The sequence below is a fragment of the Mirounga leonina genome, unplaced genomic scaffold (genome assembly GCF_011800145.1).
Source record: "Mirounga leonina isolate KUSES-001 unplaced genomic scaffold, KU_Mleo_1.0 Mir_93, whole genome shotgun sequence".
Classification (NCBI taxonomy): Eukaryota; Metazoa; Chordata; class Mammalia; order Carnivora; family Phocidae; genus Mirounga; species Mirounga leonina.
The window spans coordinates 12,975,054-12,991,060 of NW_023270854.1; the positions used below are offsets into that span (position 1 = coordinate 12,975,054).

A 16,007-nucleotide genomic window follows, 5' to 3' on the forward strand; every position below is an offset into this window, starting at 1 on the left:
TTCCTTCCTTCCTTCCTTCCTTCCTTCCTTCCTTCCTTCCTTCCTTCCTTCCTTCCTTCCTTCCTTCTTTCCTTCTTTCCTTCTTTCCTTCCTCCCTTCTCTCTCTTTTTTAAACTCTTAAGGACCAATATAGAGATGTTAACTTCTTACTTCACTGGGTTAGGATATTAAGAAATTCGCTACTATTTACTCTCCTTGGTGACTAAAGAACATTTAACACCAAAAAGGTAGGAAAAACAATCTCAGAGTAAATTACACTATTTTAAAATGGAATGAATTTAACTTAAAAAAAACCCCACTACCTCCCCTAATTTTTCCTATTTTGTGTAGACTGGTGAACACCATCTGGATAGAGGGTTTCCTGGGTCAGTCTTGTTTAGTGGACAGGTATTTGGTTTTAATGGATGTTGAGCATAACTGTTATTTACTTCACTTATTCTGTGGCTGGTTAAGCCTGCTACAGAAGATGCTCAAGACGTGGCGACAGGCTCCATGTGGGATGGGAAGGTTGGTCGCCCTATTTTGTGACCTTTAGCTATAAACGGACCCCTGTCCCCTAACTACATACCGCTCATCCAGGCCAACTGAGCCAGCTCACAAATGTGGGGTACTGGACATGGAGGAAAAAGGTGAGAGGAATTTGTGATCCATCACCTTCATAGACAAGGCCCTTGAGTAAGGTACCACTTGACTCCTTAATTTCTTGGTTTCTTAAGTGGTCACAAAACGGTCATTTCTTGGCTGGAATGCTACAGCTGGCAAGCCTCAGCATTCAACAGATGCACGACAACAGCATTTTCATAGTATTTTCAAACTGAACTACATCTCAGACAGAATGAGGTTACTGATTATCTTTGTCCCATCAAATACATTTGATTAATTAACCATCTGTTTAAGTTCTTTCTCTCCTTAAAGGACTTGTAGATTGGGATATCAGCCATCAGTCTGTTTCAGTACATTCCATTGCTGTTGGATTTAGTTTTCAGAATGTTAATTTTTTTTTTTTTTAAGATTTTATTTATTTATTTGACAGAGAGAGACACAGCGAGAGAGGGAACACAAGCAGGGGGAGTGGGAGAGGGAGAAGCAGGCTTCCAGCCGAGCAGGGAGCCCGATGTGGGGCTCGATCCCAGGACCCTGGGATCATGACCTGAGCCGAAGGCAGACGCCCAACGACTGAGCCACCCAGGTGCCCCAGAATGTTAATGTTTTTAATAAGATGTTTTGTGAAATCCCCCCAAATAAGAACAGAGTTCCTTCTGGGGCACCTGGGTGGCTCAGTGGGTTAAGTGTCTGACTCTTGGTTTTGGCTCAGGTCATGATTCAGTGTCCTGGGATTGAGCCCCACATGGGACTCTGCGCTTAGTGGGGAGTCTGCTTCCAATTAGAAGCGCAGAGAGTCTTGTCCCTTGAGGTTTTGGTGCTGTTGTCCTCCTGGAGTCCAGTCCCAGTTCTGGGAGAGCAGGAAAAGGGGGCTCTGCTCCCTCAGCATGGCTGAGTTTGGTCTGTTTATTAGAAGCAATGGTCTGGATACAGCCATCCACACTGCCGTTCTGTTTCATGTGTGACCAGTAACATACTCTCCAGAAAAGAGTCACCTGTAATTTATGGAGCGGGAAAAGGTGACCTGCACTGCTCTGTGTCACTCAGCTCTTTTGGACCTTCGCTGTGCCCCAGTAAAGTGGGGGAAATGACATTAACTGCCTGAAGGCAGGGATCAGAGGAGACCTTCCTGCTGCGTGTCACTTGATTCTTCTAAATGCCCCGTAAGAGGAATCAAGCTTGCAACCTAATGCTCTTCAGTTCTCCACACTCAACAGTGGGGTCCCCAGCCCGATCCAGGGACAGGCAGGGCCCAGGTTAATAGTGTTGCGTCCTGCCTCTCTGCCTTTCACGTGCGCTTGTGTGACCTTCAGAAGCCCTCATGCCTCACGGTGCGCTTGTGCCCGTCGGATGGTTTGTGCTGAGGTCCGGGGAATGTGCTGCGTGCGCGCTGTCAGGATGGCGCCGCTGGTCACCAGCTCGAAGAGCCGATCTTGGCTTACTGAACCCTAACACTCAGTGTGAAGGACGAGGACAGTCCAACGCCAAGGTTTGGACGGCTACATACGGCATCTTTTCCACAACCCGTATTTGAAATATATGTATTAACTTAGGATACAAACATTTGGAAGTTTTAAACAACACTGGAGTATGAAAAAACTGGCATCGATGATCATGATCACACTGCTTGCCAAGGGAAGGTGGAATTCATTTTGAGCACATTTTAGTTTTTGTCTGATCATGTTGTACATTGTAATTGTTATAAAGCAGAAAAACCACCAGGCATCCCTTTATCTCCCAAGCAAACATTCTAAATAGTCAGGAGTTTGCTGTACATAAAAGGAAGCTTTCTCTGACGCCGACGCTTGCCAAGCAAATTGTGACTCCTAAAAGTAAAGCCCAGAGAAAGAATAACTTAAACAAGCTTTCAGTGGGTGGAAAATAAACACTAACTTTATATGTATTTCAAGAACCTAAAAGACACAGGTGGGAAATGAAGCCTCCTCGATAAGAAAGAAATGCTTAGTTGGGTGGAAAAAAAAAAGAAAACATTCAGCAGTTTTTGGAACCGTGCAAGTCCGGACAGTTTCTTTCCTTTTTTTTTTTTCCTTCTGGTTAGCTGCTCATAGCCACAAATATGTGTATTATTTCCTTCTTGCCCACAATTATACTAAGAAAAATCTTTCTAATATACTGGGGAATCCCAAATAAAAATCTCATTTTCCTAAAAACAGACAAGCCTTTAAGTCCAGCAATTAAATTATTCAGTTGTTCCTATCTAGAATGGAAAGGGGGTCATCCAGTTGTTGTAACAGAAGTCTCTAACGACCACCTCAAATACTTTCTCCCCAAATTTACAGGGTACACAGCGGATGTTCTTCAGGAGGGGGTTTGCCCCGTCACTGAGGTTTTGAACTAGCCCTCAGAAATCTCCTTCGGGAGGCCTGTCCAGTGAGGCAGTGGCCCCAGTTAAGTGATAGAGAGGTAGGACCACAGAATATTTTAACCTTTTCGGGATATCGAAAGATATTCTTACCTGGCAAGTGACTATTAACTACTTTGAATGTATTCTTATATGGGAAGTGATTAGTGACTACTTGAAATTTGTGTCTTATCCAAGCATGTCACAGTAGTAAACCCCGCTAACTTCATAATAGGTCATAAGGTGTCAGGTCTTAGCAGCGTGGGCCCCAGCGGCCTGCCTGGATTCTAACCTCAGCTCTGCCCTTTGCTGCCTGGTTTTTGATGCCTCTTCCTTATCTGCAGAGCGCCGATTATAATAGCCCCTTCCTTCTAAGTGCCGTTGTGCGTTTAATATGAAGCAAGTGCTTGCTTAGAACAGTGCCCAGCACGCCCCGAACCTCATGGAAATGGCAGCTCTTCTTTCTTCTGTCACGGTGAGGGAAACAAGGAACAAATCCAAACTGTACTCAGCCCAGGAATAATTCTGTTTACCATTAAAATATGGTTTTGTTTCTAGAATTGGTATCTGCTGTCTGTGCATTCACTTAAAAAAATCAGATTTGAACACAGTTGCTAGGAAGCTGTTTAGCTTCTTCTGCTTCCTTCTTAATTTGTGCCTGCTCCCTGTTCTAGTCTGGGTCTAGGTCTGGTAGATTCCTCTGTGCAGGATTTCTCTATGCAGACCCTCTGCAGGACTGGCCCTACCCATTCATTTGGATATGGGACAAAGGCAAGCAGTGGCCAATCAGAGAGCTCTCCCGCTAGCACAGGAGGGCATAGGTAGAACCTGAATCCATAAAGGGAGGTTGGAATGTTAACGAAGCAGATGATAAAGTTAAGCAGGTGTTGTCAGTTCACTTGAAAGTCGCTTTTTCTGTCCTTCAGCTATGACAGGAATGGTCAAGATTTTACAGTTCTGTTTCCTTGTAAATTTCCGCTTCTTCATTGTATCTCAAAATCTCAGTGAATGACAATCTCATCGGTGTCTTTTTTGAGGTATGAGGAAAATGAGCATCACTCATATTTGAGGAGTAAGAGATTGGTGGAGAGATAAATTGTTCATGACTTGCTTTTGTTTTTAATTTCCAGATGATAAACCTAACGCTAAAATTCACTACCTAGTACTGGCTGAAAAATTTGTCTCAGCATTCAAATATAAAATATTTTTCTTGGTCATTTTTTTTCTTAAGGTTACACAGTTATGCTTGACTTAAATATTGAAATTAAAATTTTCTCCTTCTACGAATATTGAAACTTCATATTACCCATAAGTTGAGTTGCACAGTAATTATTATAAAGAGAAATATAAATCTTCCCAGGCCAGTATTTTATTTAATTTGATTACTTGTGGGTTTGTGACCATTATTATTTGTTGTTAGTTTATTGCTGTTGTGTTTTTTTTTTTTGAAGAGCATTTATTTTATTTTTTAAATTTTATTATGTTATGTTAATCACCATACATTACATCATTAGTTTTTGATGTAGTGTTCCATGATTCATTGTTTGCATATAACACCCAGTGCTCCATTCAGAATGTGCCCTCTTTAATACCCATCACCAGGCTAACCAATCTTCCCCCCCTCCCCTCTAGAACCCTCAGTTTGTTTTTCAGTGTCCATTGTCTCTCATGGTTCGTCTCTCCCTCTGATTTCCCCCCTTCCTTCTTCCCCTCCTGCTATCTTCTTTTTTTTTTTTTAACATATATTGAATTATTTGTTTCAGAGGTACAGATCTGTGATTCAACAGTCTTGCACAATTCACAGTGCTCACCATAGCACATACCCTCCCCAATGTCTATCACCCAGCCACCCCTTCCCTCCCACCCCCCACCACTCCAGCAACCCTCAGTTTTTTTCCTGAGATTAAGAATTCCTCATATCAGTGAGAACATATGATACGTGTCTTTCTCTAATTGAGTGGGGTTTTTTTAAAGATTTATTTATTTGAGAGAGAGAAGACAGCACAAGTGGGAGGGGCAGAGGGAGCGGGAGAGAGTATCTCAAGCAGACTCCACGCTGAGCACAGAGCCTGACATGGGACTCAGTCCCACAACCCTGAGATCATGACCTGAGCTGAAACCAAGAGTCAGACGTTTAACCGACTGAGCCAGCCAGGTGCCCCTGCTGCCATTTTTAATATTTTACTTGGACTTAGGAACCACGTGTTGCTTCAGAAATTCTCCAAAAGACAGTACTTCCACCAGTAAGTGGAAAGAATTACTTATTAGTGTTCAAAATATCTCAAAAATGCAAATAAAGAAGTCTGAATTTTTAAATTTGGATTCCTGACAAGTGAATATGAAAAAGAACACTCTTGGTAGTTTATGAGTTGATTGTATGTGGAGAAGGCCTCCTTTCCCCCATCAGAACTACAGCATTTTTGAGTAGTCGATGTCTTGGTATATAAAAGGAAAATACACTGCCACCATCCATCATCATACAAATGGGACTTGTGCCCACCATGGATTTCATGAGGCATAACCGAAGTGAGTCAGCACTTGACGGGAGACACCAATCCATTCTAACATGGAATGGTCGTGCACAACTTTGCAAATATGTTATTTGTGATGTTCAATAATACCAGAGTTTAGTTCTCCTTATTTTGACTTGATTCCATTTTCATCGGTTAAAGTTTTTCATTTCATTAATAGTGAATTCAAAAATTTACTCTCTTCTTCACATTCACAAGTGATGGAATATTTTAATGAGAAGCGAAGGCTACCTTTGTGTTCTTCCTTACAGTAGTGCCCATAGTCTCTGCCTCTAACTTCACATATGCAGATTCCTGGTTTGATATGTGATTCAACATGCCCCTACTGAGGGCCTGTCTGTGAAGGGAATAGAATGCACTGGTAGGAGTATGTGTTTTGGAGTCAGACTGTTCTTGGCTCAAATCCTGGCACAGTGATTTGCTTACTGTGTGGTCTTCAGCTTCCTTGTCATGTAAATACCTGACCCACAGAGCTGTTCAAGAGCTAAGAGAGAGGACGGACGTGCATGTGTATGGCTTTCTGTGGCTTCCATTGGCATCTCCTCCCTCCTCCTTCCCACTTGGGGCCCGCTGTTGTAATTCCTGTCCACAGTGTGGATGGGGAAACAGCATAAGTGCTTGACAGAACCCTTGCCTTTAGGGAACTAAACGTATTGTACTGTGACATCTTAAGCCAGTACCTTCACCGCGGATGCATTGGTTAACAACTCTGTTAAATTCAGGGGTTGACCTTTACTTTATGATTATTTCTAAGAGCACTTCCAGACCTGACCTTGTGTGAGCCCGTGATATTATGAAGCTCTAGGTTAAAGAATAAGAAACTAACAGTAGGGTATTAAATGGGCAGTATCGACCACAATAATATATCATGAAGGAAGAATCAATCAGACTTAATGACAGATTAGAAAAGATTAGCCATGAATCAGAAATTACTCTAAGGAAGCATTCCCCAACATGTCCTCTGCAAAACACTAGTTCCTCAGGACAGTAATTGGTATTAATTGAGAAAAAGTTTCTGAAAATCATTTGGGGCATGCTGACCTAGACAGGTTCCTTTTCTGCAGGACTTCTCAGAAGCTTTCATATGTGCATGTGCATTATGATTCTGAAATGGGGAATGTAAATAACTGTAGAAGCCTTTCGAAAACGTACTCATCATGGAATCAGAATTATTTTGCACCCAAGTAACATCTTGTCAGACTAGGATTTTATGGGATGTATTTTGCAAAAAGCTGCTTTATGGGTTTAAACCAGGAATGGTGTAGAATATGGATACTTTTGACTTCACCCACTGAATGTGCTGAGCGTTGACCACTTACAAGTTCCCATGGAAGTTCTCATCCAAGAGATGAATGAGATCCAGTCTTTGCAACAAGTCTGGTGACCAGGCTTCAAGTATGGTGTTGTCTACAAGGCTAAGAGTAGGGATACCCTGGCAAGACAAACACTCCAGCAGATTACTGACACAGAATCAACTGAGGCAATATCCTGAGGGCAAAGGGTCTTGGCTTCTGCCTTGAATGTATTTCTTTCTCTCTCTCAAGCTCTTATAATGGTATTTGCATCCTGTTAACCTCAGAGAAATTCTGAAGATAAAATGAATGTATGGTGCCCAACCTCAGGTGGTTGGAGTGAAACCAGTCGGAAGTTTCATTCAGGAGGGGATTTAACCAAATTTAGTCTGAGCTTTGCTTTTGAGTAAAAGCGTAGTGTTTTGACCACCATTTCGACACTTGGCTCCAAAGTCAAAATATAATCTAAGAAGAGAAACCTGAAAAAACAAAGTACACACGTAGGCAACCTGCTTCTTTATGAGGGACGTGGAATTGAGATGTTGGCTGGACCCTTATGGCATAATCTCTATTTTCGTTTCTCATGGGTGAGACATGAGCTGGAGACCTTGTGGCAGATTTTACTGGATGAACCTTTTCTTCTCACCAGTCAGGTCTGTGGACTAGTTCACCACTGGATTTTTCTGCCTATGAGGCCTTAGGAAACATTTTGGCAGGTTGCACCGTTATTTTGCTCATGTTGTGAGTAGCATTTCTCTGACCTTTTGTTATTTACTGAAACAGCCTGGCCTGTTTTCTTTTAAGAGAAGCGTGAAATGAAGGGGAGTCAGTCAGCACAGGCTGACTTTGGTATTAAAAGACTAACTTCAGGCTGCTCAGCTCCAAGTATACTTTTAAAGTTAGGGGGTTGTTGGCCTCCTTGCTTCTTATTCCCATGCTTTTAAGGGTCTTTTGGGGAAGGTTCTTTTTTCCCTCACTAAAGCAGATCATTTACTTAAAACATTTCACCACATCTAAAAACATAACCCACTAAAAGTTGTATTCTGACATCTTGAGCATGGTGGGTTGTCCAAAGCCTTTCCTGTTTTGAACAGTGATGTGACTTTGTTCCAGGGAAGACCGCTCCAGACTGATGATTTGATGACCGGGCAGCCCTCACTCCTGAGCTCTCACGACCCTTATGAGCCCACACAGTGGAGCTGGTGACACCATGCAGGACGCTCTCGGTGTCTCACCGGGGCTCCTTCTGTGTTCTTTCTGCCTACCTGTGCCACCTAATCCCACCATACCTGTCTCCCTGGTGCTTTTCTGTCCACTGCCAGGGGACTCCCCATTCATTACAGGCTGACTTACAAGGGTAAAGGAAGCATCAAGATCCCATTACATCTTTGGAAATGAGAAAGTGCATGTGGGCATGTCTGTGTGTGTGTGTGTGTGTGTATTCAGATAGATGCTTATTCCTGTCTCCCCATCTATCTCCTCACCCACTACTGGTCTCTTTCTGCCTGAGACAGAAAATTCAACAGAAATCACGTCTGTCCATTGGGATTCCCATAGCTCTTGAATTCCGCTGCTAGGACTAAAAACCACCACTCAAATTTTTGTCATGTTTACTCTCTTAGCCAAATGTAAAATGACCTTGGCGTACGCAAAACAGCCTGAATGATTGTTAATGAAGGCTCTGTGTCATTTAATAATGATCTGTTTGAGAATTTCCATGGTCTAATGGCCATTGTTTTAGAGATGTGTTACTCATTTTCTCATTCAGTCAGTAAATAGTTACCTCACTGTCCTCAGTGTTAGGGATATGCTGGTGAACAGAGGGGACAAGCTGCTCCTGGAGCTCATATGTGAATGCAGAGATAGAGCTGATAAATGAGTAAAGCCAAAGGTAAGGTGATGGTAGACAACCAAAAGGATAATGCCAGGTAGCTAGGGCAGGGGGAAGACACGTTTGGAATAGAGTGTCACAGGGGATCTTCCTTTGGCTCCAGGCTTGTAAGATGAGGCAGAGCCACGAGAAGTCCTGGGAGAAGCTTGTGGAGACAGAAGAAAAGAGCCAGGTCTTGGCCTGACTTAGACTCTTCTCTCCTCTCTGTTCCTTAGCCAATGGCCTCATCTCTGTGTTTGCCTCTTGGTGCTAGGACCTGATTACTCTTTAAACCTCTGTGTCATTAGAAATACCCATGAAACAGCTGAAAGCTAATGTCTGCTCAGAACGCTGGTGGTGATACCTGATGCTGGCGAGTGGGTGTGAGCCATTCAGAACCCGTTGTCCCTCCGCAGCCCCTCTCCACAGCCTTCCTATTCAGAGAGCACGATGTACAGATGAGAAGATAGGTTGACTTCGTTTCTTAGAGAAAGGTCATAGGAAATACTTTAAAGTACAGTGAGTAGAAAAAAGCAGCAGCCTAGACCTTCAAATACAATTAGGTTAAGATGGGCGAGCTACTGCCGGACAAGTGCTAACTTGATCATGCCACTTTTGAAACTTTTTGTTTTGCAATAAATATAGACTCACAGGAAGTTGCAAAAATAGCACAGAGAGGTCCCAGGTACTCGTCATCTGGCTTCCCCCAATGGTAGCATCTTGCCTAACTTGAGCTTCGGGTATAATGTAGGTAGAGGATACACCCTACCAACACCAGGAAATTGACACGAGTGAAATCTCCAGAATTTTCTTCAGATTTCACCAGGTTTCACATGCACTCATTGGTGTGTGGGCCTGTATGGGCACTTCACCCCATGTCTAGGTTCCTGTAACCACCCCTCCCATCAGAATACAGAACTATTCCATCACCACCAAGAAACTCCCTTGTTTCGTGGCACTTTTGTGTATGAGGAATAGCCTCAGACGTTATCCTGCATCTCCGGTGGATCATATTCTGGATGAATCTGTAGCGAGCTTGGATAAGTCTCTGCAATCTATTGCTTGGCTTGCCTGCCGTGGAATTTGTAATTGACTTACAGATGGAGATCCTTGGTCTGACTTGTACGAAGAGCATCTGCAAGCCCAGAACAAAACAAAACAAAACAAAATAAAACCACCGGTTTGAATAAGTAACTCTTGACTTCCATCCTGGGAGCCCATCAGTGACACCCAATTGATTTAAGAGGCTAATACCCATCATGTGACCTCAGTTGTTTACTTCTAAGAAGAACAAGACCCTTTCTGATGCCACACACCTCTGGGGACATAAGCCCTGTACAGGGGCTTTTCCTACAGTATTTCTTGAAGATGGCTGAGGAACACCCCGGAAATGGGTTATCAGGGGTTACCTGGCAAGTGGGGTGCATTCCTCCTTCTAGAAGAGAGAACAAATTACTGAAAAATGCCCGTTCGTGTATGGTGGGCAGAAGCCTTTAGGATGTGCATTTAGTGAGGACTGGAGGTGCAGGCTGACAGGGAGGCAGCTATAAACAGATTGAGGGAGAGACAACGGACTTAAGGGAAAACATCCGCCTACTGCCTCTGACCTCCAAAAGCTGCATCTGTGGCCTAGCATCAGGCTTGTAATGCTTAAAAAAGGAATGCGAAGGGGCCCAGCGTGGGCTCTGAGAGTTTCTTTTTTTCCTCGAGATTTTCTGTTTGCTTTGCCCAGAATGCTGTCAGGGGCTGATGGAGGAAACTCATATGGGCCTGTTTCCTGAAGCCGAAGTAGCATTCCTTAGCAGCTAACTTTTGAATGAGTGATTTAAAAGACATTTTTACCTGTATTGTTCTAGGCACACTAATCAGAGGAACCCACTTACTTGGCTTAAATGAACCCCCTGGAAATCTCGAGATGGACTCTTCAAAGATCTCGCATTTCAAGGAGAAGTTTTTGGTATTAAAGAAGCTGGAAACCAGAAGAAGGAAGCAGATCATGTTCTCATGGAGCCTCAGAGGAGATTAAGAGCATCTCTCTCTCAATGCTAGGTTGAACTTCACATTTGTCAAACATGTCCCGTGATGTATGCATTATTTTTTTCTCTTCGGTCATTAGTTTGTGTCCTGTGGGCACAGCCCAAGCGGTTGATTCAGAGGAAATAAAGATCAGGTGTTCTGCAACCTTATGGCAGGTTCTCAGGGTGGAAGCAAGAGAGGATCATGAGTAATGAGTTCTGCTCTTCACTCCTGGGCCTTGTCTCTGCTGCTCATACAACCTTCCCAGCTGGTGGCTGGTTCATTTACACTTCATGGTCAGTGACTTTTCCCATGGGGAATGTCACCTGGACCATTGTAACTGAGATGGAGGAAGTTGTCCTAAGTATTGTAAACAGCCTCGTTGGACACGTCACAGTCCCCCCCAGCTTTATACTTCTCTCTTGGTGTCTACTCCACATGATCCCCCTCTGAACTCCTGTCTGGTTTCTCATACATCTAATCCCCAACCAAGATGGCAAGAAGACTCCTGTATCCCAGGGCCACACGGGATATAAGCAGTTTGAAATTTTATGAAATATGAAAGAAGTCCGTGTAAATAATATCCCTTCAGGTACATGACGCTCTTGCCTGGAGCTCTGTTCCGTGTAACGGTGAGAATGGCCTCCATGTTTTGTCGCAGGGAGGAGGAGGGTATGTTGCCGTGAGGAGTGACCGAGAAGGCAAGACTAGAAGGGTAGGAAATTGAATAAACGGAGGAGAGGAACTGGGGATGGTTGTGTGCTAGTATTGCAGAAAAAGCAGTAAAGGACGGTCACTTGCTCTTTGTGCTCAGAATCTATGGCATGTTCGTTTTCTGCTCTACCATGAGCATGTGAAATTTTAACATTCGGTGAAATAAATTAGGCCATACACTGTATGTCCTCTGTTTTACACATTTCTCCTTAATTATATATTATATATATATAATATTATATATTAGCCCTGTGTTTAAAAAGGACAAGCTACATTAAAGTCAGATAATTTGCCTCAAGTCACATAGGTTGAATTGGTAGATTTGAACTCAGGTCTTTTGAGCCCCCAAGCGTACCTTCTATTTGCAGTCAGTGTTTCCTATTCTATTTGCGAATCAGTGGTTTCTCATTTTCTTAAGGCGCAGAATCCTTCTGATTTTTTGAACCTGGTCCAGGTGCTGAGGAGAGGCTTGGAAAGGCTCAAACTTCATTTTTTTTTTCTTTCTTATAAGAAATCTCTAGAACTGTTTCATGATACCCTGGGGATGATGGACACAGTTTCAAGATCCACACCTTAGAGTAGTTCATCTCAAAAAATGTCTGTGGGTACTCGTTTGTAGGTTGTTTGCGGTGTATTTTCTCATACCTTGAAAACAACTGGTTGAATTTTTCCAAACCAAGCAGTCGACCTTCTGCCTTTGTATCCTTTGAGTTCCCACCACAGTTCAGATCCAGCGCCTTTTTAAAGAATTGTATTTTACACAAAGGTAGCCGGACAGTGAGGGAAAGAATAAGGGTGGGTGGGGCACTCTCAAACCAGGTCAGGGTGATCAGCCTGGGACATCTTGTTTTCATCATATTCTCGTAGCTACCCTTTACTTCTCTGTGTGTTTGCTGGGCTTTTGAAATTCTATTGTGCTCTTTGTAGCTGGATGTTTTCCAGAGGGTCATCAAGAGAAAGGAGGATGTATCTTCTGCATTAATAACCTTTGGCAGGAAAATTAGATCAAATGATCTGGTAGAGAGCGGGAACGAGGGGGGTGCATTTATTCCCCTTTCCAGGAAAGTGTCAAGTTCACCATGCCCCAGCACCAGACTCTTCACCCAGTAACTCTGAGATCTTAATATCAAGTTTACTCAATAATGATGAGGTCAGTGGTAAAACTACTACCCCATTTTTGAGGGGTAAGAATTGTTCCTTTTAAAGGCATATAATAAACAAAATAAGGGACCATGAAATATACTTGGAGTAGCAGCTAATTTCTGTATGTACGTTCCTGTTTGTTTTTTTTTTTAAGTGGATTCATTACTGTGGAGCTCAAAAACAACTCTTAAATATTTACATTTTCTGCACTTTAGTTACTGATAATCACAGGGAACATATGAAAATTTAGAGAATATACTAAGGTTTATGGCAGAGATAAACACCATAGATCAGGGGTCCAAAAACCATGCCCTGTGGATCAAATCTGGCTTGCCACTTATTTTTGTAAATAAAGTGTTATTGGAACAGAGCCATGCCTATTTGTTTATGGATTGTCTGTGGCTGTTTTCCTATAATAGCAGCAAGAGTTGAACAGTTAGGATAGAAACCATATATCTTAAAATATTTGCTATCTGGCCCTTTACTGAAAAAGTTTTCCAACCCCTGCCATAGACATCTCCATGATATTTATTTACTCATTGGTTCTGTGAACACTAATTACGTTATAGACACTCTGGGGAAATACAAAGGTGAATAAAACAGTCCCTAATGTCCATGAACTTAAAATGTAACAGAGACAGGGGCGCCTGGGTGGCTCAGTCGTTGAGCGTCTGCCTTCGGCTCAGGTCATGATCCCGGGGTCCTGGGATCGAGCCCCGCATCGGGCTCTCCCCTCTGCGGGAAGCCTGCTTCTCCCTCTCCCACTCCCCCTGCTTGTGTTCCCTCTCTCGCTGTGTCTCTCTCTGTCAAATACATAAATAAAATCTTTAAAAATAAATAAATAAATAAATAATAAAAAAATAAAATAAAATGTAACAGAGACATATACTCTGAGAGTCACCTGACGAGGTGGACTGCAACACCTACTACGGACGAGAAATAATTAAATTGCTGTGTGGTTCAAAGACGGTGAAGGCCCCCGACAAAGGGAAGGAATTGGGACCAGCAAGAGGATATCGCTTTCATAACCATGGCTCACAGCGACTTCCCAATGGGAACTTCATGAGAAGTAAGAGTCATTTCCTTCATGGAATTTTATAAATTGTAGTATCCAAAAGGTGGAAGTGATTTAGGATATTACTTAGCGTCCAAATTTCTTTATCTGGAAGCATATATTTCCTCTGTAGTTACAGGGAAATCATATTTCTAGAAAATGTTTAAAGATTTGAAGGAAGGCTTCCTTCTTTAGGGTGGGAAGACAGAAGAAATTCTTTTTCCTTTTTTACTAACTGTTCACTGACCAAAGGAGCATGAAATGGTATGGGCCTTAAAGAAGGGGTCTTGACAGGAGACCTCTCAAATGTCAGATGGATTAAAAACAAGGTAAAATTACAGAACCCAACCATGAATACGCATGACTCAGCGTCAGTTCTCTCTCTGTCCTCTCCACAATGCCACAATGTACAAGTGGACATGGAGCTTTTGGTAAAAGTTGAGGTCAAATGCCACCACGCCCTGGGAAGACTGCATGCCGGAAGTTTCCTGAGCCCTCCCAGGATTAATGTCTGCCTCTTCGTTTCTGGCCTGTTTGAGGGCAGGGTTCATGCCTTTTGGATTTTTTGATTGCCACGAGCTCCTACCCCATTATTTGTGTTTGCCAAATATCTGTTGGTTTAACATGAATTGAACGCAGACCCACACTGTGCATTCAAAAGCGAAGTGGCAGATTTTGGTAAAGGACCCAAGAATTTCAGGTTAGTCTACAAATGAAACAAGTGAGACTCTTTCCATTCTGCTTCCATCAGAGGAGCAGAATTGTTGGTGAAATTTTGGCCACACATTCTCTATACTTACAACGATAAAGATGCCAGAGAGAATGCAGCTTGGTTGTGGTTGTGACATTTTCCCCACTGAAAGCATAGTATTTTGACTGATAGACCCTGTTTGGTGCGAAAGCGACTCAAAGAAAAATAATATTGGACCCCTAATAGGTCATTTTAATCTTAGGAAGCACCAAGCCCGAATATTTCGTACTGCCTCCCTCTAAGTAGGAGAGCCCCCAGAGCTGGCCACCTGGCCGCAGCGTCCCCTGGGGCCCCGGCCTCCCCTTTCCAAGAAGCCCAAACCATCCTGTCTCCGAATGGTTCCCACTTCTGGCTTTCACCATTGCCTGGGGGCCAGGAGCCAGGCCTGTGCCCCGGATAGAGACTACAAGAGGGAGACGGTCCGGACGGTCACCTGGCTTGTCCCCTTCCCCTCCGTTAGCCCGCAGGGGGCTGTCCAGCCCTTGTGGACGAGGAACACGCTGTAGGGCATTTTTTGACAAAGACACACAGTCGCTCTGTGCACACTCGAGGGCCGCATTCTATCAAAACCATCTAAATAAACAGAGACGCTGCCGTCTCCCCGAGCCCCACGGTGTATTTATGAATGGGATTGCCTCATCGTCATTTTCTTTTCATGTCGGTAGCTGGGAAGTCAGAAAGCATTACCTCTACAACGGGGGAAAAACATTGCGAATGCTTGCCTCCCCAGCCGGCTGAGGCCGCAACCAGCAAACAGAATTACTTCACCCGCCGTCCCGGGCCCCCTCCCTGTGGGATCTTTCCCGAGATTCTGATTTATAACCCTCACTTTTGAAGGCCTAGAAATGCGTAGGTGAGATTAAATTACTGATTATCCTGAAGCCCTGTTTTCACTGCAGCCTTTCTGGACGGCCGCTGATCCCGTCCTGTTGCAAGCATTCGGTGGCATGAATCCACTCGGTTTCTGCCCACATCACTGCATTCCTGGGATGCCTTTACAGGCCTTCACAAGATCATCTGACAGCCGTCTGTGGGGTCAATGAACTTTAGACATAATTAAACATTCGCAGTTGGGAGAATTAATTTTTTTCTCCTCCCTGAAAACCGGAGAGAGCGTACACGCTCTGTGGCCCTCCATGTACTGAGCAGAAGTTCTGGGGCACGATTGGGCCAGTTTCACATGATTTAATGCTGAACCGGGGAAGAAAGTGATTGCATCCTCTACCGGGCCTCACAGAACGGTCACCACCCACACTGTTTATTCAGACTCGGATCTTGGCCATTTGGGGTTTAAGCCAGAAGAGAGGGGGAAAAAAAAATCCAACCCTGGAATGAACGCTTTTGAAACTCTGTATTCTTCATGAAATAGGGCCAACGATTCTTTTAAAAATCTATTTAAAATCAATTACTAGGCTCCTATCTTCATTTACAACGGATTGTTAACAACAGCTAATTTTCTCCGTTTCCATCCAGCTTTGGCGCTGAGGCTGGGGTTGGAATCCTAGCTCTGTTTTGCCTGGGTATCAGATGCTACCACCAAACTATGTGTGGGTAATTGGGCAACTCTGACCTTTGACCCGCTTTCCATAAAATAAGAAGGAAAGGTGTGAGGAGGCAAGGAATCACATGAAAACAAGCCTGCGGGCTGGCAGTAAGTGTAAGATCTACAGG

The 16,007-nt window shown here is 43.6% G+C and overlaps 1 protein-coding gene across 4 annotated transcripts in view; it reads left to right on the forward strand.

The window, feature by feature from the left end:
- BCL2 (BCL2 apoptosis regulator) overlaps positions 1-16,007 on the forward strand; it is a 233,161-nt gene that overhangs the window by 56,349 nt on the left and 160,805 nt on the right. The window contains exon 3 of one of the 4 annotated variants that reach the window (XM_034995685.1): positions 10,515-12,701. The exons of the other annotated variants lie outside the window; for them this stretch is intronic. Coding sequence (XP_034851576.1) covers positions 10,515-10,523 — 9 coding nt within the window. The 3' untranslated portion in view covers positions 10,524-12,701. Of the gene's footprint in view, positions 1-10,514; positions 12,702-16,007 lie in introns of those variants that run through there. 4 annotated transcript variants of the gene reach the window in all.